The sequence below is a fragment of the Nanorana parkeri genome, unplaced genomic scaffold (genome assembly GCF_000935625.1).
Source record: "Nanorana parkeri isolate BGI_ZX_2015 unplaced genomic scaffold, ASM93562v1 scaffold2410, whole genome shotgun sequence".
Lineage (NCBI taxonomy): Eukaryota > Metazoa > Chordata > Amphibia > Anura > Dicroglossidae > Nanorana > Nanorana parkeri.
The window spans coordinates 107,207-132,834 of NW_017308678.1; the positions used below are offsets into that span (position 1 = coordinate 107,207).

General features: G+C 41.7%; 1 protein-coding gene across 1 annotated transcript in view; it reads right to left on the bottom strand.

The window, feature by feature from the left end:
- Window positions 1-4,751: 4,751 nt before the first annotated feature.
- HERC4 (HECT and RLD domain containing E3 ubiquitin protein ligase 4) overlaps window positions 4,752-25,628 on the bottom strand; it is a 43,409-nt gene continuing 22,532 nt past the window's right edge. Inside the window, exons 13-21 of the mRNA XM_018573517.1 lie at window positions 25,321-25,419; window positions 23,682-23,852; window positions 22,514-22,657; window positions 20,891-21,057; window positions 18,444-18,510; window positions 13,972-14,054; window positions 8,737-8,920; window positions 6,663-6,765; window positions 4,752-5,368 (exon numbers count right to left, since the gene is read on the bottom strand). Of these exons, the coding sequence (XP_018429019.1) occupies window positions 5,160-5,368; window positions 6,663-6,765; window positions 8,737-8,920; window positions 13,972-14,054; window positions 18,444-18,510; window positions 20,891-21,057; window positions 22,514-22,657; window positions 23,682-23,852; window positions 25,321-25,419 (1,227 nt within the window). The 3' untranslated portion in view covers window positions 4,752-5,159. The remainder of the gene's footprint in view (window positions 5,369-6,662; window positions 6,766-8,736; window positions 8,921-13,971; window positions 14,055-18,443; window positions 18,511-20,890; window positions 21,058-22,513; window positions 22,658-23,681; window positions 23,853-25,320; window positions 25,420-25,628) is intronic.

Below are 25,628 nucleotides of genomic sequence, written 5' to 3' on the forward strand. Positions count from 1 at the left end.
TGCAGATACGGTACCTGCCGCAGGTACAAAGCTATGTGCAGGTACGTATCCTACGTACCTGCACATAGCTACAGCAGCCTCCCAAACATGCTGTCATGGCTGAATGCTTTCGGTATTTCATAGCTTGTGGCTAGCCTCCACCACATTCCTATTGGCCTTACTGGCCAACACATATGTGCAGGAGGAGTTAGGAAGGGTTGGGCATCAAGAAATACTGAAACTTTGCCTGTCAGAACTGCCTGGCATTTGACCATGAGGGGAAGGTTTAGGAGGCTGCTGCAGGTATATGAAGGCAATTATAAGTGCCTGCATTGAATACCTGCAGCAGTTTTTGCTCTCTCTGTTTAAGATTGAGAAAAAAAAGGTTTCTACAAATTTTTTTTTATAAAATACACAACATAGAATTAGCCACTGTAGATACCCACTATCATGACGTGCTGGCTCCAGGACTTGTGAATCTCTAGGAAGGAAGGCAAGGACAGGAATACAACTCACCTTTTGCATGAGAGCTGGCTAGCCAAGGTTCAAGATTAGTCTCTAACTCCCACCAAAATGTGCAGACAACAAAAACAAATGCTCTAGAAATGCTACTCCAAACATTCCCCATCCACAAACTATGTGCATGACATCTAGGCTAAGGGTAGAAGCTGCAGTAGCAACCAAGGACTGAATTAAAGGTAGCTGCTGTAAGTCATATAGTGTTCAGGGACTAGAAAACCATAGAAAACAAAGGTGGTGCAAAGCTGCAGGGAAAGTGGAATGAGGGCACATGCAGTGGGACAAGGTGCTTACACTAGTGGTGGAGCTTCAGAAACAGATGGCAAGGTTACTCTGATCAACAAAGCTCTGGATCTGTTGGTCTGGGGTGATGACACGCAGAAAGCCATAGAAGAAAGACTTAGAAGAAAGACACATAGGAAAATGAGAGATGAAGAGTGCTGAATCATATACAATGCTAAAAGAAGTCTGGCATCTTATTCTGCCAAATAACTTTTGAAGGAGGTGTTTTCGAACCCCAAAATGTGTTGGCAGTTGTTACACTTCAAATAAAGGAGCCCAGCTAGGAGCTTTATGAACTTTCCAATTGTTGTTTTTCTTCCTCCACCATAATATAATCCAACATGTTTCTACTGACTTGTACCTCTGGTTAAACACCTTCTTATAGATAAAATTACAGTCCTTTACTTACGATAAAAGGGCAACTAGACTTTATGATGAGTGCAAGCAACAGTAGAGAAGGTCAATGGTCTCAGTTCTGACAATGAAGGATTTTTCAGTATTCAGGAAAATAGAAAACAAAAAGGAAAACAATAAAAGAATGTGGACCAATGGGCCTACTCTTTCAACCTCCTAGAAATACGACACTAAGAAGCCAGTGACGGAGAAGAGAAGGTGCAATCTCCTTATTGGCATGATTCAATCCAAATTTCTCCTTTGTATACCAGTGAATGACTAAACAAATGTATAAAATGCACACCACAGAATTACCAACGCATAATGTAAAAACTTTGTTTATTTTTCACAGAATAGTTTACAAGGCTTGTATAGCATAAAAATAGGATCTTGACTTACCAGTAAAATACGTTTCTTGAGGCACAGTACAGGACACAGGCAGATTCAGAGACGACTGGGTAATATGCAGGTATTATCAGCTTATTGGACACTGATCAGAGCTGTGAGGATCCTCATGTAACTCTGCCCTCTCCAGGAAATCCTCAGTGTTTTTGCAAGCAATAGAGGACAGAGGGCCGTGTCCTATACACAGTTGCCGAGTCCTATGCTGTACTCCAAGAAATTAATTTTACCGGCAAGTGAAAAATACTATTTTCTTGAACATACAGTACACGACACAGGTAGATTTAGAGACGACTGGAACATCCACAAGCAATGCACTGAGGGGTAAGCAACACAACTGCCAACAGGCCCATAACACAAATACAGCGGGGAAACCCAAACTCAAATAGCAACCTGTAGCCAAAACGTGCATCAGGAGAGGCATGAGCATCCACCTAGTAGAACGTGTAAACAGCAGACAAGGTGCTGATCTTACAAATCTCCAGCGCAGAAACCTAATGCCTAAAAGCCTGAGATGCACTGACAGGCATAGTAGAGTGAGCTTTTACAGGGAACTGTGGAGTCTTACCCTTTACAGAGCAATGTCTAACCCACCAGAAATTGTTAAAAGAGATGCAGGGAGCTCCCTGCGTGATCCTTCAGGAAGAACAAAGAGAAAATTCAATGGTCATAAGGAAGTTGTAGATAAACTCAGATAGCCCTAACCACATCCAAACAGTGGAAAGCCACACAACCTTGGGATGTTTTGGACCCACACATTAAAAGGAAGGCAAAACAATGTCTACATTGAGATGGAAAGAGGACATCACCTTAGGCAAAATGGAATAATTTGTTCTGAGCACAACATTATCCCTGTGCAGAACAAGAAACAAAGCTTTGCATGAAAGTGCAGCCATTTCCAAAACCCTCCTAGCTGAGGTGATAGCGACAAGGAATACAACCTTGTGCGTCAGATCCAGTAACGAGATATCTTAAGTAAGTTCAAAAGGAGCCAACTGCAGACAGGAAAAAACCTCACTGGAGGTCCCATGGTGACACTGGGGGTGTCTAGGAAAAGCCTCAAAGCCTTTACCATGGAATGTGAGGTCCACTGGGAAAGGAAGGCTAATGTCAATATCTGTCCCTTGAGCTTACTCATGGCCCACTGATGTTTGGAGAAAGGCTAGCAGTCATCCCACAGAATAAGCATGAAGATGAAATAGTCACTTTATCTCTTAGGCTAGGTTCACACCTAGGCGTATTGAATATGCACGTTTGTCTCGGTTTTTTTACCGCGATACGCGGTAAAAAAAAACACGCGAAAAACACGCGTTTCCGAGGGCTATTTGGCTGTAGCCCAATGGAAACGCCCGACCAAAACGCCCCAACATGTACTTCTTTGGGCGTAGGGCGGTTTCCCACGCGTTCGTACTCACGGAAAACCGCCCAGATGGGAACCATGCACATTGAAAATAATGGCATTTCCCTGTTTGAGCATTTTTCCGCGAGTACGAAAGCGCGGAAAAACGCCCAGGTGTGAACCCAGCCGTAGGACCTTGGCTTCATCAGCCAGGCTGACTAAGCTAGTGATCGAGAAGCAGGATAAAACACTGGATCCTTGAAAAGGAGAGTCCTTCAGTCTGGAAGCGGCCATGGAGAGTCTGGCAGCATCCCGAAGATCTGGGCTTTCACTGGAATGCCCTCCACCTCAATTCTGCGGAGGAGAGGAGGATGCATCTATAACGAAGGGAAGGCATAGATCAGGGAGGACTGATCTTATGGAGCTGGCAGCGCATCTTCTGCAAAAGCTTTAAGATCTCTGGACCGGGATACCAACATGTCCAGTTTTATTGTTCAGTCTGGAGGCCAAGAGATCGGAATCTGGCATCCTCCAACAGCAGCAGATTTCCTGAAAGATCTTTGGGTGTAGAAACCATTCCCTCGAGTCCAACTTCTGTCTGCTTATGAAGTCCACCTGATATTTGTCCACTCCCATGTACACTGCAGACAGAGCTAGAATGTGAAGTTCTGCCCAAGACAAGCTCAGATCTGCTTCCTTTTGCTCAGCGCAGCTTCTTGAAGGTTGATATAAGCCACAGGCATGGCATTGTAATGCTGAACACTGACCAGTAGCCCCTGAATGAGACTTGTCCAATGCAGAAGTGAAAGGTGCATTGCACGCAATTCCAGAATGTTGATGGACTGTCTGGATACGCTCGTCGACCGGGACTCTTGAAATGTTGATGTCCTGAGAACACCTCCCCAGGCTAACAGACTGGAGTACATCATCAGAACCATCCACAGAAGTGGAAGGAAGCATTTTCTGGATTCCAGTGCCAGATCAGAGGAAATCCACTATGCAAGCAAGATTCTTGCTTCAGGGAACAGATGCATTGGGGTGGTCTAGAGAAGGAAACTGCTTTTCCCATGCTGCCAGAACATTCAGTTGTAGTGGTCCGGAATGGAACTGAGGATATGGTACTAGCTTGAAGGAGGCTACAATCAAACCCAAGACCCTCAAGGCGAATCTCACGGAGGGTCAATCCTTGGACCGAAGGGTCCAGGGTCTATTTGAAGCAAGCCTTCAGAAGAAGGTCCTCCAGGTAAACCACAACGTGAACACCCTAAGAATGTAGGAGGGCAAGGATCAGAGCTAACCCTTGGTAAAAAACCTTGGAAACTGTGGACAGGCTGAAAGGGCATGAAATGGGAAAAGATCTTTGAAGGCAAGAGATTGCCTCATCTACCTCTAGAATTGCCTACTCCTCTAAGGGGTATTGCTGCCCAAACCTGTTCAGTTCCGGCCACTGTCAGAATGTCCAAACAATGATTGCAGCCAATTGGTTGCAAGCATTGTCCAGCTAATGATTTTCTAGCATGTCCCTTTGGCAAAAGTCCATCTAATGATGGACTTCTGTCAAGGGCTCAGGACAACATACAGATTGAATGTCGGCTGATCCCTGTTGAATAAGTTAAAATTCGTGCCATATGTACCCAAGGTTTAGTAAGTTCCCCTTGCCTTTTATCAGCTGTGGCGCTAGCTACCCCAGTACCCCTAGTTCCCTTGCATTTTTTTATCTGCCATAGTGAGGTGCCCTGCATGGGTACTCCCAGACGAGAGCCAAGAGTTAAACGAAGGTCACCTTTGTGGTCACAGTGTTCTCTGCACCAAGAAACGCACTTTGCTCATGGATGGAAGTGTATTCCAAAAGCAGGCCTTCCAACTTCTGGCATGTGTCTGAGCACATGTGTCCCTTCCCAAGATGGCCACTAATGTCTAATCATCTGATATCTACATTTTACCCAGTCTTCTCTGAATCTGCCTGTGTCCTATACTGTACAATCAAAAAATTAAAGTTTGAAATAACTAACTGGTGAGAAAACTGAAGCCTAATTTATGGAGGGAACAAAGTGTCACAAATGGTTATATACAATGAGTAGTTGCTGTATTTCACTAACACAGCCTGTACATGTTTCCTGGTTTGTTAGTAGCAAAAACAGCCATCAGAAAACCATATACATAGAATATTAAATATCATTTTGGCTGGCTCAGTTATTAAGAGACTGCAAATAAACAGTGGAGAAAAAGCCTTAATATGGGTTCTTCACACAAGGCTGAAGCCTTCATAATGGTCAATGGCTTGAATCAGCTTGGCACTCAGTGTCTCTTTGCTGGTGAATTTGGGAAGGTCCAACAGATTAAAGCAGGTGTGAGCGACAGGTAGGAAATCTTCCCCTCCTCCTGTTGGCTGAATAATAAGTTTTAAACTTTTCATGCCAAGAATTGGGATACGGTCACTTCCAGTCAAAAACACTGCAAATAGAAAACAAAAAAAGCCTTGCAATGTAACAAACTTTGTATAATAGTATGATAACGCCAATGCATCATCTAAAAGTATAATTATGTCACAGAATACAAGTGCATTTTTATTTTATAAAGTATAGTATAAAGTGTGGACTGCACAAAATGTTTTCTCTGCATGAGTCTTCCTCCTCAACCACTTCATGGTGCTGCCTTAACTTAACTGTAGAAGGCCCACTGACCAGGCTCACTGCACTCTGAATAGCCTACTGGCATGGAAGGCAGAGAGTCAGGGTGCCACTTTGAACATGTCCAGTTTCTGATGTCCTGCTCAAGGATGTACACCGTACAATTAAGAGAAAGAAAAGATGGTTATTCTCTTCTCCTCCAATGATGGTTTAATATAAGCAGCACAAATGTTGGTTTCCAGTCAGTAGTGTTACGGCTACCCTCCTTGAACAGTGTACATATCAGACATGAAGCATATCAGCATTAAATGTAATGTCATCATATAGGCCAGAGGCAGATTAATGCTTCTTTCTTACATGTCAGGTACCGGGGGTTTAAGGTGGACTGATGTGCACCAAGCTGCAAAACACGCACACAGACAAAAGAGTCCAAAGTCATGCAACACAATTTGAATGCTTCTTCTAGGCCAGGGATGGCCAAACTCCAGCCCTCCAGCTGTGGTGAAATGACAAATCCCATGAAGCATCTCTCTCTGGGAGTCATGTCTGCGGCTGTGAGAATCTTGCAAAGCCTCATGGGATTTGTAGTTCCACCACAGCTGGAGGGCCGCAGTTTGGCCATCCCTGTTCTAGGCAGAAAACACGGCATAGATAATCTTAACATTACTACAGACACTGAACTTAGAACAGCTAATTAGAAGGGCTGGAAAAGTGCCAGATGTCTATTGTGCATTGATTGGAAATATAAAAACTTATTGTATAGAAACTATCCCTGACTGTAAATACATATTTTTCCATAATCTGATATGTGGAAATAAGACAATGAAACTGACTGGCTGCTATCAACAGCTAAAATTTTCATAATTCCAGCTGTAATAAATCTGACTGTAGAATATTGTGTAGGCCCCACAGACAGGTTATCTGGCTCATCTTTATATCAGCAGACACAAATGTACAGTGTGAACAAAGGTGCACCTTGTAATGCTATAAAGGTACAGATCTATAATGGCCATATGTAAGTGGCATCCGGCCACCCACAGAAACTGGTCACATAAGAAATATATCAAATGTAAAAAAAATACTGAAGAATGGCATAATAAAGTGTAAACGATACTCACATAAGAACTGCTTTTTCTTTTCCAGGGATAATTCATGGAAAACTTCCCAGAAGATTTTAATGGTCGGGTGATCTGCCCAATACTCGCCCTTATATTCCGTATTCTAAATAAAACAAAATTTGAATGATTTAGGAAATCATTGTGCAATATTTCTTCCATTTAAATTGGAACACCAGAAAAGCCAAAGCTCTTTTTGAGCTTCTTACTGGTTATCCTTTAAAAAAAAATTACACTTTCTTCCCACAAAGCCATTAGGTCTCTCTGTCTGTCTATCGTTTGCATCCATATAATTGTTGAATGGAAGTTGTTTTACACATACAGTGTAGTTAGAAGGGGGTCTTAACCATTTTAAAATGCATGTAAACCCTAAAAAGGTAAATGTCACCATCATCCATTATTGTGTACATTTTTGTTATTGATTTTTTTGCTGTTCAATATCTGTATCAGCACTATTCAATGTACTGTTTATTGCTGACAACATTAAGATTCTCATTTGCAATTACCAGCTGTGCGTACTCTTTTAGTTGGACTACAGGATTCTGTGCGTACTCCTTCAGCGGGACTACTGGATGCTGTGTGCGCTCCTTCAGTTGGATTACAGGCCACAGTAATGGACACACAGCATCCCTGTATTTGCAGCGCTGTCAGCCTGGCACAAAGCCTTGCTCATGCCTCCCGCGCTACCCCTCTTGATCAGACATATATATGCAAGGCTACATAGGACATGTATTTTTCCAGATAATCAATATTATATACCACCCTAAGGGGCCGTGCACCCGCCAAACCATCCAGTGAGCAAAGTCAGAAACATGCACAGCTCGAATTTTGCATGTTAAAATAAAAATTAGTTTTTACAGTATTTAGGAAAAAAAAACAAAAAACAAAACAGTGATCCTTAGATTTATAAACTGGAGCAGACAGAATGTGGAGCAGTTGCCCATGGCAACCAATCAGCATCTCTTTTGAGTTTGCTCAGGTAAGATTTGAAAATGAAAGAGAGAAGCTGATTGGCTGCAGTGCAAATCTGCTCCAGTTTTGATAAATTCCCCCCATTGTATAAAAGCAATATTTTGGGGGTTGACTCATACTTTAAGCTGGGCTCTACTCTCCAGGAAAAGGTGTGTTAAAGACATGGTTAATTTGTATATATCCTATCGGAGATTTGGGGAAAAAAAAGATGGTATGTTAATTACGAATTCCCATTATATGAATTTGCTGTGCAGCTAGAAGTAACACAATAAAGATGTGATGAATCTTTTGTTCCTTCATCTTTACTCTTTCTTCTGACCCTACATTAAAGTAGACCTTTACCCCCTTTCACTAAAAATCACATCAGCATTCAGCTCTGCATGCTGATGTGAAATCACCTTATATTCATCAGTTAAACATTTTGCTTTTACTTACAATTACAGTACTTCCACTTAATGCTCCTCTTAGGCATTAGTGATGTAGCCCACACCTAAGAGATGCATCCTGGGAAGGTTACATCATTGAGCATTACTGGGAAATCTCATCTGTAAACTGCAAAATCTTGCAAGATCTCAGGGAAAGACATTTCCTCCCTTGAAATGATGTGCTCGGTCACATGTCCTAGTCACATGTGCCAAAGTTCCAGGAAGTAAAGGGAGATGGTTTTACCTGCCCTTAGTAAAAATGGCCAATGTGAGAAGAATGGGGAGGAACAGAAAACATAAGGTATGCAAAGAAGGAGCAGCATACAATTGTCTTCAAGTATGTGTTTGTAGACTGTCATTACTAAACATTTCTAAAGGGGTCTTTGTTGCCATGTTAGAGCTATGGGTAAAGTTCCTCTGTATCCCTTTAAGCTTTTTTTTTTATTTATTTTTTGCTGACGGGGGTATTTATGATTTCTTTTTACATATATTTGTATTGTACTGCATGCATAGGGGACTACCCAATTTACTACCCTGCTCTCCAAAAACGAAGGTCAAAGACCTACAGGATAAGTAAATTCAAAACTGTATTGGATTGCAGAAGCAAGCACACAGTGGGGTCAGTTCTAAGATCTTTACTTATTTCTACCAATTGCTGTAAATGCTGATGGTTTCCTGACCTTCTCAAGCGTCTTCCAGTCGTAGTTTGTGTTGCCAATGACCATGGCCTGCAGTTCATTAGGCTGAAAGAGCTCCAGAACACTGCCTCCACACACTTTATGGAAACCTGAGTAAAATGCCTCGAATAAGGAAGCCACAGAGCGGTTGAAGACGTAGTCCACGTAGGCATCAACAAATTCTTGCCTGTGAATTGAAAAAGAACAAGTAAACACACTCTTCATACTGCAAATCCTGTACAATGCAAACAAAGGACTTTCACTATACACATTTTCTGTCTCCTAAAATCCCAACGTATATTTGTATCTCTTTTTAAGAACTATAGGCTCAATCCAGACTTTTTACTTGTTCATAAACTCCTCCCTTCTGCGGTCTTTATCTCTACTTCTCCCGAAAGACATACTGCAGGATGGATGTGCTAGTGTTCGTGGACCTGTGACCTGACATGAATAAACTTTGATAGGATGTGCTCTGAGCGTCTGCATAGGTTTTCATGAACGTGCAGCACCTACAAGCTGCTGTCACTCAATGGCAGTGGAGGATCCAGACAATATTGTCCCGGGCTGGCCCAAAGTATATTACACTAAATTGTAAGCTTATGGTGCATTTCTGATTACAGGAATATATTGCAAAATGAACTCCTGTATCATAAGGAAGCAAAAAATGCAAAAAAAGGTGCACCCCATAGTTCTTCTATAACCTTGTGGTAAAGCTTTCTTAATTAAGCCTACATAAAAGAAAATGAATAAATAGCCCATTATCAGATAGAATTACTAAAAAAAGTAAAAGAAAAAGAAAACAAATTGATGTCAAAAGAAGCAATATCAAACTGTTATATTATTTTAGCTGCAGCTATAATAAAAGTTTACTCCACGATCAGCTAATCCTTTTTCTTTCCAAGCTGTCCACTAGCTGCCATTTCTCAAGGCCAAAGAGTGTCATCAAGCTGTCACTTACATTTTCCATTAAAATGGAGAATTCAAATTACTATAGTGCTCGGCTTGCAGCTAAATGCAAAAACAGGTTTCCTTTTCTGTGCAATCTGACTAAACCAAATCAGCCATAACATTATGACCATATAATTATGAAATTAATAACATTAATTATGGAAGTGGGTGGCATATAACAGGCAGCAAGTAAACATTTTGTCCATGCAGTTAATGTGTTGAAAGCAGAAAAAAATGGGCACGTGTAAGGATTTGAGTAACTTTCACAAGGGCCAAATTGTTATGTCTAGACGACTGGTCAGAGCAACTCCAAAACTGCAGCTCTTGTGGGATGTTCCTGGTCTGCAGTGGTCAGGACTTGCCATAAGTGGCCTAAGGAAGAAAAACCAGTGAACCGGTAAGATGGTCAAGTGCCAAAGTTCATTGATACACATGGGGAGTGAAGGCTGGCCTGTGTAGTCCGATCCAATAGAGCTTCTGTAGCTCAGATTTCTGAAAAAGTTAATGCTGGTTCCAATAGAAAGGTGGCAGAACACACATTGCATCGCAGTTTGTTGCGTATGGGGTTTTGTACCCGCAGACCGGTCAGGTGCCCATGCTGACCCGTGTCCACTGCCAAAGGCGCTTACAATGGGTACGTGAGCAACAGAACTGGACCGCGGAGCAATGGAAAAAGGTGGTCGGTTTTGAGGAATCATGTTTTCTTTTACATCATGTGGATGGCCAGGTGCGAGTGTGTCGCTTACCTGGGAAAAAGATGGCACCAGGATGCACTATGGGAAGAAGGAAAGCCAACAACAGCCGTGTGATGCTTTGGGCAATGTTCTGCTGTGAAACCTTGGGTCTTGCCATTTATGCAGATGCTACTTTGACATGTACCACCTACCTAAAACACTTTTGCTGACCAAGTACACCCCTTCATGGAAACAGTACTCCCTGATGGTAGTGGCCTCTTTCAGTAGGATTATGCATGCTGCCACACTCCAAAATTGTTCAAGAATGGTTTGAGATCACAACAGATTTTGAGGTGTTGACTTGGCCTCCAAGTTCTCCAGATCTCAATTCAATCAAGCATCTGTGGGGTATGCTGGAAGAACAAGTTCGATCCATGGAGGCCCCACCTTGCAACTTACAGGACTTAAAGAATGTGATACTGACGGCTTGGTGCCAGATACCACAGCATACCTTCAGAGGTCTAGTGGAGTGCATGACTCGATGGGTCAGGGCTGCTTTGGCGGTAAAAGGGGCACCTACTCAATATTAGGCAGGTGGTCATAATGTTATGACTGATCAGTGTATCTTCCTTAGTGCTCCATAGATGTGTATTTTAGTGCCCTAAAGAATACCCGAAACTCACTATAAAACCCATAAATGACACAAATCACCTTGCAAAACACCAAAGCCCAGTGCTTTCAATTATACAAGATCAAAAGTGCTCTTTCTCTTGCCACCTTGGCCTTCTGCTAGCTACTAAATGTAATGGGTGGCTTTAATGACCAAGTGAGGCGAGAGAGGCAGGGGCAAAATATTACATTCCAATATATATCGTTTCAATTTCCTGTTTGAAATCAATTTCTTTCAATGCTATTACAAAATATAAAAGAATTAAAAAATCTGGGGTGTATTATTGATGGAAGCACTTATGTAAAAAATTGTATGATTTTGGACCAGAAAATTCCATGCAGAGAGTAGCAAAGCACCACTAAAATATATTACACAGGATTTAAAATATATAAATTTTTTAGGGTTATCCATTGCAGACACAAATATTTTAAGTACAGTATCATACTAATTTCATCACCTTCTAGAGAACATTTTGTTTCTGGTACTAAAATCTCCACTATCATAAGTGTTAACTAGGATTAATAAAGTGACCAATCATGGCGATGGATGACCTCAACCAATAGTACAGAAAGCGGAAGGGGGCCAGCCACAGCTGCTGATCATAGAATTATACCCAGGGCACTAGAAGAAAAGAACCTAAATGTTCCAAGAGCCAGCTGTTCAATGTGAACGATTTTCATTTAAGTATCCACAGGTTTATTTTACACTAAGAATCTTATCCACGGGTCAGTATGGGGATTAAAAAATAAAAGAGAGTAATTATCTATGGGTAAGCTTTAAAAAGATAGGCTTCACAGAGAGGAATTCACAGGTACATACACAAGGGGGTGCCAAACACAAAGCTCATAACTTAGCTGAGGAACCGAGACCCATATGAGTGTTTCTGTCTCTTGGCTTTGTATGAAACATTGCCACTCACATTATCTATTGTTGTGGCATTATCCTGCATACTCGGAACAGCAAGTACAGCTTGTACAAGTGTCTTCTTCTACAGAATCTGGTTCAAACCCATGACTAAAAGCCAAAGCTCTGCAGCACTCCGACGTGCTAATTAATGAACAAAGGCTATTTGTTCACACTGGTATTTATAGGTCTGTCATCAGCTCCCAGCACTACCGACCTAAAGAGTTAGCCTGACTGTCTGAATGTATTTTTAGTTTGCAGTCATGAGTTGTTAGCATTGCTGGCATATCTGTCAGCTTTGACCTCTGGACACTGGATGAGTACCTTCATTTTGTAAAGGTGATATCACTGGTTACTTTCAGATCTGTGAACGGGACTGCAGTCATTAAGTCTTCCTTTCATCACATGGAATCCGAGGGCTTTGTAAAAGACCTTTCACTGAAGACCTCCCTGATGTTTAGGAGAGTAACTTACCAGCAATCAAATTTGTTATATAGCCGATAACTGATGTTGCCCATGAATGATACTGCATTCCCCTGTCAAACGAAGACAGCTGTGCTCTATATTAAAAGTACATATAGAACCGAAGATGGCAGCCTGCTATACATTAAGGAACTGGTCGCCACAAAATCCGCCTAGCAAAAGATCATTACACAAATTTAATATGCATGTTTTGGCCTGTGGAGGAGAGAGGGGGAGCACCTAAAAAAGTGAGAGGGGCACTGCCATGATGACATTAATAAACTGTAAGTGCACACACCTTAAGCAGTGGTGGGGACATGACACTCTGCACTCAAAGTATTTGCTCAGACTTCTAGGGTGAATGATGCTGGGCATCTTAACCCAGAAGACTGAGGACTTCTTATGGAGAAGAGGGGGCATTGCAGAAGACAGCCCTAACAAATAATCTACAAACGAAGGTCAGGAGTAGCCCATAGACCAGCATTTCTAGGTAATGCCATACATATTTGTAAGGCAAACCAACTTGGTTTTCAAGCAATTCATATTTTCCCTGGACCTGTTAAGGCAGACAGAAGATGACAACATACAAATGCTAATAGGTTTTTTTCTAAAAATGTGCCCAGTTTACAGAACAGCATGCACTGAATAGAGCAGGTTTTGGGTTACACATTTAACAATTCTGGGTCAACCATGCTATATATTTTAACCAGGTGAGGACACTCAGTAGTTCCCTGAGACGGCCATGTTGCTGCTAAAATATGCTGGGTTCCACTCTGTGCTCCAGGAGCTGAGACAGCAGCTCTGATGCTCATGATGCCACTAACAGCGTTTGCAAGCATTATTGATAAATATGCTAAAACAATTTTATTGTTACAGCACATTTACTTTAATTTACACTGCTTCTTTGCTGTGCAGATTAAACCACCCTTTCATATAAAGCAACCCAATCAGCCCTAATTAACTTTCATCCTCTTCCCTTCAGTATTTTTTTAGCAGATTTTTTTTACCATTCATATTATTTTTTTAAAAGTTTTCTTCTCTTAGCTGATTTTTGTAGTGTTGTATTAAAAATAAAAACCGCTTTTATTTCATGTGTAAACAGCGATCCTCTGTACAAGAAACATAATTTTAGTGTCATCAGAAATTGGACAAAATTATAGAACACAATTTGCCCTTCTTATCTAAAGTAGTACTAGCTGTTTCAGGAAAGCCTTGTTTGTCCTGAAAAAAGAATGCATGTATAACCTTTGTATCATAAGTAATGGAAATGTTATTGCTGAATCAGTATGCCCATAGCTGGTCCATTTAAGGTGCAGGAGCAGATGTGGTCAATAAGGTTGTGTGTGCAGCCAGCAAAGCATTAAAAAAAAACAACAAAAAACTGTTGAAAGGCTCTAAAGTTTGCCAACTGCTCTGATACACAACACAAACACTAAACCCACTGACAAGTAAAAGATCCAGACATGCGAAACATGGTCCTAATATCCAGTGAGCATGTCAAATTTCTGAATAACATACAAACCCCAAAATAAAAACCATGACATACAGAAATATTTCAGTTCTGGGTTATTTTGGCATTACCTGTTTTTCTTGTTCACAGTTGTTTCGGCACCATTTGGAATGAGCTCTCTGACCTCCGTTGTCCCAAAATTATCGACTGTGATCTGTTTAACAGAAGAACAATGTTCTAAAATGTGCAGACTATTAAAACTGCTTTATTAGTGAGATAAAAATACAAAGATGTTGTTCCAAAGACTGAGAATAAACTTGTTGCCCATATACAGGCATATGAAGTAAATCTGACCACTCAAGAGGATAGTCATGACCTACCAACCATATCAGTTGCAGGACACTGGATACAATCATACAGTACACAGACAAAAAAAGATTTGATTTATATATAAATGTATGTATGTATAGATATATATAGATATATATACACATGCATACATACCCTTCAAAAAAAAAGTGGAAAAGCTACATAAAACAGAATGCAATGATTTGCAAATCTCATAAATCCATATTTTATTCACAATAGAAAAAACAGAAAACATATAAAATGTTTAAACTGAAAAAATGTACCATTTAAAAAAAAAAAAAAGATAATTTTAAAATTGATGGCAGCAACACATCTGAAAAAAGTTGGGACAGGGCAACAAAAAGCTGGCAAAGTAAGTGGTACTAACAAAGAAGAGCTGGAAGAACATTTTGCAACCAATTAGGTTAATTGGTAACAGGTCAGTAACAGGATTGGGTATAAAAAGAGCATCTTAGAGAGTCAGAGGGGTTGATTTACTAACCTTATAAACACACCACGAACATGTATACAACTCTGAAGTGTGTTCCCTCCCAGCATGATCTATGGGTGGAATCTAAACACCTTTGTAGTGTGTACACACCCAGCAGGTGTGTTGTGCAAAGCCCTGCATGAATTGCAAGGTGATGTTGTGTAAATTAGCTCTATGTTGTGTTGCTTGCGTTGATGAATGCAGGAATGTAAATGCATGAGCTAACCATTTTTGTCTAAACTGTGAAGCAGCATTATATATGCATCATGTGCATGATTTTTCCATATATGGCATTAGTGGAAATATGCTTTTAGAGACTTTTTGGTTGATAAATACGTTTTGCTGTGTAAAAATCACACGCACCTAGTGCGTGCGTGTGTTTAGGTTAGTAAATCACCCCCAGAGTGTCTCAGAAATAAAGATGGGCAGAGGTTCAATCTATGAAAAGCTCAGTCTAAACATTGTTAAACAATTTCAGAATAATGTTCCTCAATGTAAAATTGTGAAGACTTAAATATATCATCATCTACAGTACATATCATCATCCAAGAATCTGGAGAAATCTCTGTGCGCAAGGGACATTGGATGCCAGTGATCTTTAGGCCCTCAGACAGCACTGCAATAAAAAACGGCATTATTCTGTGATGGACATCACTGCATGGGCTCAGGAATACTTTCAAAAATCACTGTCTCGCCGTGCCATTCAAAAACGCAAGTTAAAGCTCTATAATGCAAAGAAAAAGCCATATCTGAACATGATCCAGAAACGCAGCCGTCTTTCCTGGGCCAAAGCTCATTTAAAATGGTTTATGGCAAAGTGGAAAACTGTTCTGTGGTCAGATGAATCGAAATTTGACATTCTTTATGGCAACCATGAAAGAATGGCCACAACCTAAAGAGAGGGACCTCCTGGCTTGTTATCAGCGCTCAGTTCAAAGGCCTGCATCTCTGATGGAATGGAGGTGCATTAGTGCATATGGAATGGGCAGCTTGCACATCTGGAAAGGCACCATCAATGCTGAAAGATGTATCCAAGTTTTAGAACCGCATATGCTCCCATCCGGAAGTCGTCTTTTTTCATGGAAGGCCTTGCATATTTCAGCAGGACAATGCTAAACCGCATACTGCATCTATAACAACAGCATGGCTTCATAGTAGAAGAGTCCGGGTGCTTAACTGACCTGCCTGCAATCCAGACCTTTAACCAATTGAAAATATTCGGTGCATATGCAAATGAAAAATACGACAAAGAAGACCCAGGACTGTTGAGCAGTTAGAATCTTATATCAGGCAGGAATGGGACAACATTCCTCTCCCAAAACTCCAGGACCTGGTCTCCTCAATTCCCAGATGGGTACAGAGTGTAGTTAAAAGGAGAGCGGATGCTACATCGTGGTAAACATGGCCCCGTTTTTTTTGTACATTTAGCCCAGCTCCTGACAAGCAGAGCTAAATGTACAGTGGGACCCGCTGCTCGTTTAATACAAGTGGTCTAATCAAATCACTTGTATCGAGAGGCGGCGATCGTGTGCGGGCCCCCCCCGCTGTGGTTTTTTGGGTCCCCCGCTCCTCTGGGGGACCCGTGACCACGGCATAGGAGCTCTCCATAGAGCTTGCAGAGCAGACGAAGAACATCCGTTCTTCGTCAGCTCTGTGTGTTTACTGAGACCGTGGCGCTGTAATCACTGTACCACCTGTCTCAGCTATCACTAACTGCAGCTATTACAGACTCCTGCCTGCGTCCTATGGTCCGGTGCGCCTTATGGAGTGCGAAATACGGTAGCTTAAAATCACATCTTCTATTACTACTGCATAAGATCCAAGTAAATAATGGCAGAGTAGTAAAGCTAGTAAAACCCACACGTGATTGGCAGAGACTGAAAACCAGCTTTCTTTGCAGTATGGCCTCCTTAAAACCTGTAGGATTTCATTAAAGCTTTGTGATATGTGTACTGTAACTGTGTGAGACTGTAGAAGGGACCTTTCACTGTAAATCTAGCAAGGGCAGCAACTAAACTGAACAGACAACTTTTCTCTGTGAAGCACCAGCAGCAACAAAATATGAAACTGTACGTTTCCATTTGCACATTTTTTTCAGGGTACTAGGTGGAATTACGGCAGTGCTTTAACTTTAAAAAAGGAGAACTAGGAGGTGAGTGATTTTCACTCAACCTCATAGTTCGAGCCAATGTGTGACAATGAAACTGTCACACGTCGGCTCAATAGATCGGGAAGTGAGTGAACGCATACCATCGCTCGCTCACTTCTCGATCATGTCCCTGCAGAGAGCGGTGAGTGTCACTCACCACTCCCTGCAGGGATTCTCCCCTCCCCGCTCCTCCAGCGTTGACTGGTGGAACAGACAGGGGGCGGGTACAGCTGGCTCTGCCTCTAGATAGGCAGAGCCAGCTGTCAATCATGCAGCTGGGTGGATCTCGACAGTAATGTCAGGATCTGTCCCGGCTGCGGCAGCGGTCTCAGTATACTGAGCTTTGGGTTACGGGAGGACACTAGTTTATGTCCTCCCGTGGCCCTTAGGAGAACTATGGGGAAAACACTTACCCCATAGTTCTCCTTTAATTTTAAAGCAGAGTGGTGTGGTTAATAGCAAAAATCTAAGTTCTGCAGTTGCACAATGATCAGCTACCAAGAGCTTCAGGCCCCATTCACACCTAGGCGTATTATCGCAGCTGATTCCATGCGACAAAATACTCAACCCCAAGAATCCCATTCTTTTTTATGGCCTGTGTTCACACCTCTGCGTTTTGTCGCAAGCAAAAAAACATCTGTCGTGCAAACTAGTACATGAGCTACTTTGTAGCAGATTTCAGCACGTTTTGTCCCTGTAGGCTCAATAGAAAACGCCTGAAAAATGCATGTTTTGATTATTTTTGTGTGTTTTACCCATTAATATGAATGTGCCAAAATCTGTTGAACAAACACGTGACTTAACATGTTCAAACAAGTTGCGCGCAAAACGTGCTTAATAGGTGTCGCTTAGGTGTAAATGCAGCCTAAGCTGTTTCTAGCACAAATACTACAGCTTTTTAAAATTGTAGGTTGTGCGACAGTTGTAGCGTAGTGAGATGTGTAAAAATATCAGACAGACGACAAAGCAGAAACAAAAAAGAGTTACACTCGCCACCCAAGGTCGACTTTTGGACAATTCCTGGTGAATAGGCTAAAATCCGAGCGGTGGGTGGCCTTGTGGGAACCACCTTGGTCCACAAGCCGATTTTTCAATCTGTCCATTGAAGACACAGGGTGTCAGCTGAACAGTGCCTGCATCCATTTAGATGCAGGCACTTTTTGGGTATGCAGCAGCCACAGTTGCTAAATATAATAGCCAGCAGACAGGATCCCTCTTATTTAGGCTGCTTAGCATGGATGGTAGAATCTAATGATCTTCCTCAGGGCTGAATGGGAGAAATCTGACACTGTATGACCAACTTTAGGGCCCATTCACAACACATCCAGATCATCTCCAGACCAGATTGTTTCCGGACCCAAAATGCATCCTAACGTATCCCTATACTATTTCTGGCCTCTGTTCACAACAGCCCAGTCCGTTCCAGACCAGACCAGAACAATACTACAGGTCTCATTTTGCCTGGTCTGGAATGCACTGGAACTGCGGGCATTTGGTCCAGAAAATGGCGTAAACCTGCCCTTAGGGTAAAGGGCAACAATATCCTTCAGAATAAGGCAGCCCACAGGTTCTCCTTGACTTGGTAACAGCTAAATATGTTGTAAATGGACACATACTGTAAAGTTAAGACAAAATGTCTCTTCGATGTCATCTTCTGTATAGTTCAACAGCAGCTGCATGCTCCTGAAACACACAAAAATGAGGAAAAATGTCTACAGGGATTCACCAACAAGAAACTATACAGCAGCTAATACTAATACAAACAAGATTAAACACTAAAATTGCCTTCACAATATATTTTAGTGGACGGCATCCGAGTTCCTATGTGACCCACCACACCATAATCAACTGGTTGTTCTTCACTGCTGCACGCCAAGCGCCATTTCAAAAGCCACACTGCAACATTGCTCTTTATTTCATGTATTGGTTCTATATAGTGTGTGTGTTTTATTTGTACACCTCAAATCACAGCTGGTCACAGGGAGGGTTGTTGGACTACTTTTGGCTAAGGCTGCAACTAATGTTTATTTTCATAATCGATTAGTTGGCTGATTATTTTTTCGATTAATCGGATACAAAAATTAAATAAATACCATTATTACATTTAAAATAAATACACAAATGCAGTGTTACAAAGTTTACTTCAGAATAAAACTGCATTCACAATTTTTTGCAATTGCACTACACTGAAACGCATGGCATTGCAGTAAAGTGCGTTCCAGTGCAGGCGATCACACTGTGGGTGGGCGGGGAGGTGCATTTGGGGTGCCGTTGAAATGAATGGCAGCAAAATTTGTCAGGCCAAAGCTGAAAATGACTTTTTTCCCCACCTTTTATAATTTGAAAAAAAATTGTATTGTAAGCACGTGGCGCTTGAATAGCTTCAGCCAGGGGGGCATAAAGGAATAATATAATGCAGAGGCAGCCAACTTTGGCACACTAGCTGTTTTGAAATGACAAATCCCATCATGCCACTGGGAGTCATGCCTGTGATTGCAAGTCTTGCAATGCCTAATGGGATTTGTAGTTTCACCACAGTAGGAGTACCAAGGTTGCCTACACTTGATAAAAAGTCTTCAATAAGTGCTGCCTTTTATTATCCAAATGTAGTAGAAGGAAAGAGAGAAGATTAACCCCTTCATGACTGAGGCCCTTTTTTCAATTTTTGCACCCATGTTATATTCCACATTTTAGGCCTGAAAATGACGTAAAACCCCCCAACATTATATATTTTCTGAATGCCAAGACCCTATAGAATAAAATGGTGGTAGTTGAAAATTTTTATGTTGCGCAATATTAGCGCAACTCCTTATTAAACCCCAAAATTTAGTGACAAATTTAATTAAATGCCCCAAAACACAACAAATTACCCATTTTTTTAATGAAATATAAAAGATGAGGTTACAACGAGTAAAACGATACCCAACATGCCCAGTTTACAGATTGCGTGCGACCGTGAAACGGCGAAAAACTGCAGTACCCCAAAAAGTCAATAAAAGACACTTTAAAAGCCCCCACAGGTCATCAATTTAGAGATACCCCAAAATACTGGCCCTAGGATTATTGCTCTCACTCCGGCGTGCGCGGCGATACCCAACATGTGTAGCGCGTTCGTCGTTTTCATGCGTAGGCGCACCCGACGCGTGTTTACGTGGCGACGCGCGTGCTCGCGGGGGCGGGGTACTTTTAAAATTTTTTTTATTATTATTAGATTTATTTTATTTCATTTTAATTTTAAAAACTGTTTTTTTTTTTTTTTTTACTTTACTTTGACTGCTATCACATGGGGGGGCTTGCAAGCCCCCCCATGTAATAGCAGATGGTGGTGACAGGTCCTCTTTAAGGTGATGCTGGGGGTCCAAAAGACCCTCAGTGTCACCTTTACACTGGAAATAAGCTATTGAAGTGCAGATCGCACTTCAATAGCTTATAGCTGGGCTGCAGGAGCCCAGAACTGACAGCCCAGGGACCGGAAGTGATGCAATCTGCATCGCTCCCGGTCCCATAGAACGGGGAGGGGATCGATGAACGGAAGTTCGTCGACCTCCTCCCCAGCTCCCCGCGGACACAAAGATCGCCGGTCCCGGGCCCGTAGGAGGGGCAACGGAGCCCGGGAAGCACGGCGGGGGTGTCCGGCGGGGGGGGCGGCCCCTTCTTCGGGACGCAGAAGCGATCTGGCGACAGGTAAGTCGCCAGAATCGCTTCTGTTGTAAAGCCGACAGTCGGCTCTACAAGTTTAAACAGACTCCCGGCGGCGAAAGTCGCCGGGAGTCTGTTTAAACAGCCCCGATGCTGGCGACGTACACTGTACGTCGTCAGTCACGAAGGGGTTAAAATAAGGAATGCCTTTTGGGATTGGAATACGGATATGTATAAGCAGTGTGGTACCTTTCTGGTGGTCAGACCACTATTCGTTTCTATTGTTCCTGCTCATTTATGGCTTTCCCAGGAAACGCAACATTATTCCACTGAGGTTATTATTAGATCTGTATACTGGATTATGGGGCAGAGCTTGAGCCCAACAGAAACGAAAAGCAATAAAACCAGAAATGTTCTCACTTACCTCCCAACATCTGGCCTTAGCTCTTTAAGATCTTCCAGTGCGGGTTTCTTTTTGAGCAGTTTCTTATACAAGGCCAGTGGAAAATGAAGATCAACAATTGTAAAGTTGTAAATAGCCAAACCACAAACAACACCAATGAGGTGGAACAAATCGCTGTCTTCAAATGTCTACAAAAAAAACAAAAAAAATATCGATGATATAATAAATTATTTTCTAAAGTTACACAAACCTATGTTTAATGTGCCTGCTAAAACAAAAGACAAAATAAAAGACAAAGACAAAATATACAATAGTGGGTTTTTTTCTACAAAACATATGCATTAAAAATATGTATCATTCTATATGAACCACTTGAGTCTCAGGTGCCATTTTAAAATTGCACATAGCAGCTATTCATCCCAGTGCCAAACGTATGGGTTCTCTCAGCTACAACATATACCGTATATACTCGAGTATAAGCCGAGATTTTCAGCCCATTTTTTGGGGTGAAAAGTGCCCCCCTCGGCTTATACTCGAGTCAGCGCCAGCGCGTCTTCTTACTTACCTCGCCGAGCGTCGCGTCACTGCTGCTCCGGTGTGCGGCACTCCGAGCGGGGTCATCTGGCAGTCTCCGGGTCCTAATTTAGGTGGCCGGAGACTGCCAGATGACCCCGCTCGGAGCGACACAACATGCAGTTTTTAAAGGAAGGTTGTAATTATTAAGGGGAAACAAAATCCAAAACCACATGGCCCTGTGTGAAAAAGTGTTAAAACATAACTTAACTCTGGTTTATCACACCTGAGTTCTATTCCTCTAGCCACACCTGTTCGCAATCAGAAAAACACTTAAATAAGACTTGACTGACAAAGTGAAGTAGACCAAAAGATCCTCAAAAGCTACACATCATGCCGAGATCCAAAAAAATCCAGGAACAAATGAGAAAGAAAGTAATTGAGATCTATCAGTCTGGAAAAGGTTATAAAGCCATTTCTAAAGCTTTACATATATAATGTTTTCAGGTACGCTACAAATTCTATAAGGTGTAACAAAAAACACAAACGCTCTGAGACTCCGTGGGATTAAGGGAGAAAAAGTATAGTTGCCAGCACCCAAATTGTACCAACAGGTTCCTACATCACAATACAGACATCAAATCCCAGGCGGCTGTAATTGTTTACACACTTCCTGGTAGTGTTATGTGCTGGAAGATACAACCTCCCACCCAGTCTTAATTGCCAATAGGAACATGTGGGACCACAATTAGAAAATGTTAAAATTTGCAGGTGATAGCAGCCAAGAATTCAAGATACACAGAATAGAAGAAAGATTCTAAAAGTATGTGCATGCATTTGGTGTCTACACTATAATACTTGAGCCTGTCAGTGCGATTTAAGTACTGACAGTTTTACTTTAAGAAAAAAAAAAACTAACACAATTTGCAGATTAAAGTACTGACAAGTGTACAAAGAAAAAAAAAAAAAAGACATTTATGCAACATTGCCACATGGCATATGGTCAGTGGTGGCCACACACACATCATCCACATCATCATCATCATCATCATAGAACACTCGAGCAGGGATCTTTTACATATAGAGCTACCTGCTCTGATCTTTAAAAGAAAATTCTAGACCTTTCTGTACCTGGTCAGAAAACCAGATGAGCCTCGACTCGTCATAGTAATGAAACATTCCATACTTTGGATCTAGTAGTTCCCTCATAATAAGCAGGAAAAACTCCTTGCGGACTCCACCAGCATCAACAGCCTCTTCACCCACAAAGATGACCTAAAGGAAGCAGCAAGAGGGTCAGAAAAGACAGTAATATGCACACACATCATTCAGCCATAACATTATGACCACCTACCTCATATTGAGTAGGTCCCCCTTTTGCCACCAAAACAGCCCTGACCTATCGAGGCATAGACTCCACTAGACCTCTGAAGGTATGCTGTGGTATCTGGCACCAAGCCGTCAGTATCAGAACGTTTAAGTCCTGCAAGTTACGAGGTAGGGCATCCATGGATCAGACTTGTTTTTCCAGCACATTGTAGGCACTTTTGGTGATGGACACGGTTTGGTGTGGAGCCCCATACGCAACAAATTGCGATGCACTGTCTGTTCAGTAGTCCATGAACCCATCGCACTCCTGACCGCTTAGTGCAAAAACAACTGGTGGTTGCTGCAGTGACTAATGGATGTGACAAATCACAAAGTAAAGATGTGGCACCAGACCACCATGCGTGACCTGCGTGACGCTGAAACGTTGTATTTATGTGATATGCTACACTTACGTCAATAAAAGACGCACTATTCACTATTTTGAATGCCGATGCCCCATCTTTGCACTGTGTGTTCAGGCACCTATCGGAACCAGCATGAACTGTTCAGCAATTTCAGCTACAGTAGCTATTGGATCAGACTACACGGGCCAGCCTTTGCTTCCCACGCCTTGGCTGTCCATGACCCTGTGGGCGGTTCACCAGTTTCTCTTCCTTGGACCTTCCTTTTGGTAGGTCCTAACCACTGTGAACTGGGGACATCCCACAAGAGCTGCAGTTTTGGATTGGTTTTGACCCAGTCACCTAGGCATCACAATTTGGCCCCTTTTAAAGTTGCTCAGATCTTTATGCCTGTCTATTTTTTCTGCTTCCAACAGAACTTGCTGCCTAATATATCTCACCCAAATCCAGGTGTCACTGTAATGAGATAATAAGTGTTATTCACTTCACTTCTCAGTGGTCATAATGTTATGGCTGATTTTATGTATGTATGGGAGAGAGAGGGAGGGGGATTGATTTTTCAACTTTACCTTTAATGGCTTCTTGTAGTCAATGTTCTTGGTTTTTCTTAACACCTCCATAGCATCTCCCACTATATTGTCTCTGCGTACTATTAAAATAAGACACGGGTCCACTGACTCAACAACCACTGGAAGAAACATGGAGGAAAAATTCTGTCTGTGGGCATGCTCAACGGCCATCTAATAAGACATGAATGGAGAGGGTTAGACTACTGACTTCTGCACTATAACCAGCACCTCAATTTGCATTATCTATGGATGGTAAGAACATTTGTACATGTCTCCAAAGATACTCCAGTTCTAAAAGTGATTTAATGTGCTAGTCCTTGATTCTTTTCCCCATCATCAACTTGCAGGTAACATATTTTCTCTGAGAAAGTATAAGCGGACTTCACCCTCTAGCCTAACATGGGGGAAACCCCTCTTTTTTGGATATGTGATGAAAGATAAATATTTAGGAAGGCTCTACTGTGCTTCACAATGAACGAGTGGATGGGTTCTTAGTTCCTTTTATTCCACATCACCATAACCTTTATGGTTGACCTGTCTTGTTAGTCCCCCAAGCCCTACGTTATAGAAGCTATTGTTTCCATACCATGTACTGTTGATGACCAAAAAAACTATAACTGGTGTATGCAGTGTAAGTGGCACTATAATATTAGTCTGTATCTGTGCCAAATGCCAATTTTTCTGGATGCACAGCTTACTTGGAGGCAAAAAGGAATTATTTGCATGGCCTACTATCCTAAAATAAAGAAAAAAACTATTTTGAACTTATTATGGGCGTGAGACATGACCATACTTTTGGCTTTAAGAAGGCCCATCTGACATTTGCATATATTTTCTCTGTAATTTATGTTATTATTTAATTTATTACAGGTATAAAAGCACCAAGAATTTACATAGCTATTTACATACTGCACATTTACAACAGCAATTGTTTAAATCCTATTGTATAGCACACAGACACACATTTACTAAGCTGGGAATAAACAATTTCTACTATATTTTAGATTGGAAAAGTCTATGTGGATGCCACACTGCCTTGTCAAGACATCTCCGTATAGTGTGGTCCCTAACTCAATGAGGCTTCCAACCTGGGACATGCATAGCAATAAATAGATTAAAGTCAGAGGTGATTTGACAGGGCAGTGGTGCTTCCAAATAGATTTGCTGCCAATATACCCTACTTACACCTCTGCATTTTATACATAGTGTTTAGTCAGTGCAGGCTGGTTAAATCTTAAAAATGCATAACTATTAATAAAAATGTAGCCTATTTGTGTATCACTCAGCTTTAGATCCTCAAATAATCTCTGAAGTGGTGCTGACACTGTCCTTCCTGTTAGAGGGTGGCTACTTTTATTCCCCATGGTCCCTGTGTGTGTTGTAAAGTAGCCACCACTCCAAGTTTACTTCCATGATGTACTACAAACTCATGTGTAGTCTACTAATTTGTATTGAGATAGTAGTCCATCATGGGAGTAAATTTGGAGAGGTGGCTAATTTACAACACACCCAGGGACCGCAGGCAACAAAAGTAGCCACACTCCATTGTCTCAAAGTCTAGCATGAAATAAGCTCATTGGCTTTACAGGCACCACATGTTTTCTTTCAGACATTTCTCTTTTCAGCTGTAATTTCCTACCTGCATTTGTATGGCTGCATCAGTCTGTAGCAATGTCGTCTTGGCTTGTGCATCGAACACAAAAGGATAAGTGCAAATAGTGAGAGAACCATCTGGCCCCTGTAAAACAAAAGTACAAGAGTACTGTGTACAGTAGCCATAGAACTGTCCCTCCAAATATATACTGTATAAATGGAAAAAAAATAGACCATACAGAAAAAAAATAATAGTTTAATACTACAGCTGCTCAGCATGGATTAATCAGTCTCAATGTGCTTAATCGGGATGTATCCTTTCTGGACAATACACACACACAAGCTGCCATTTTG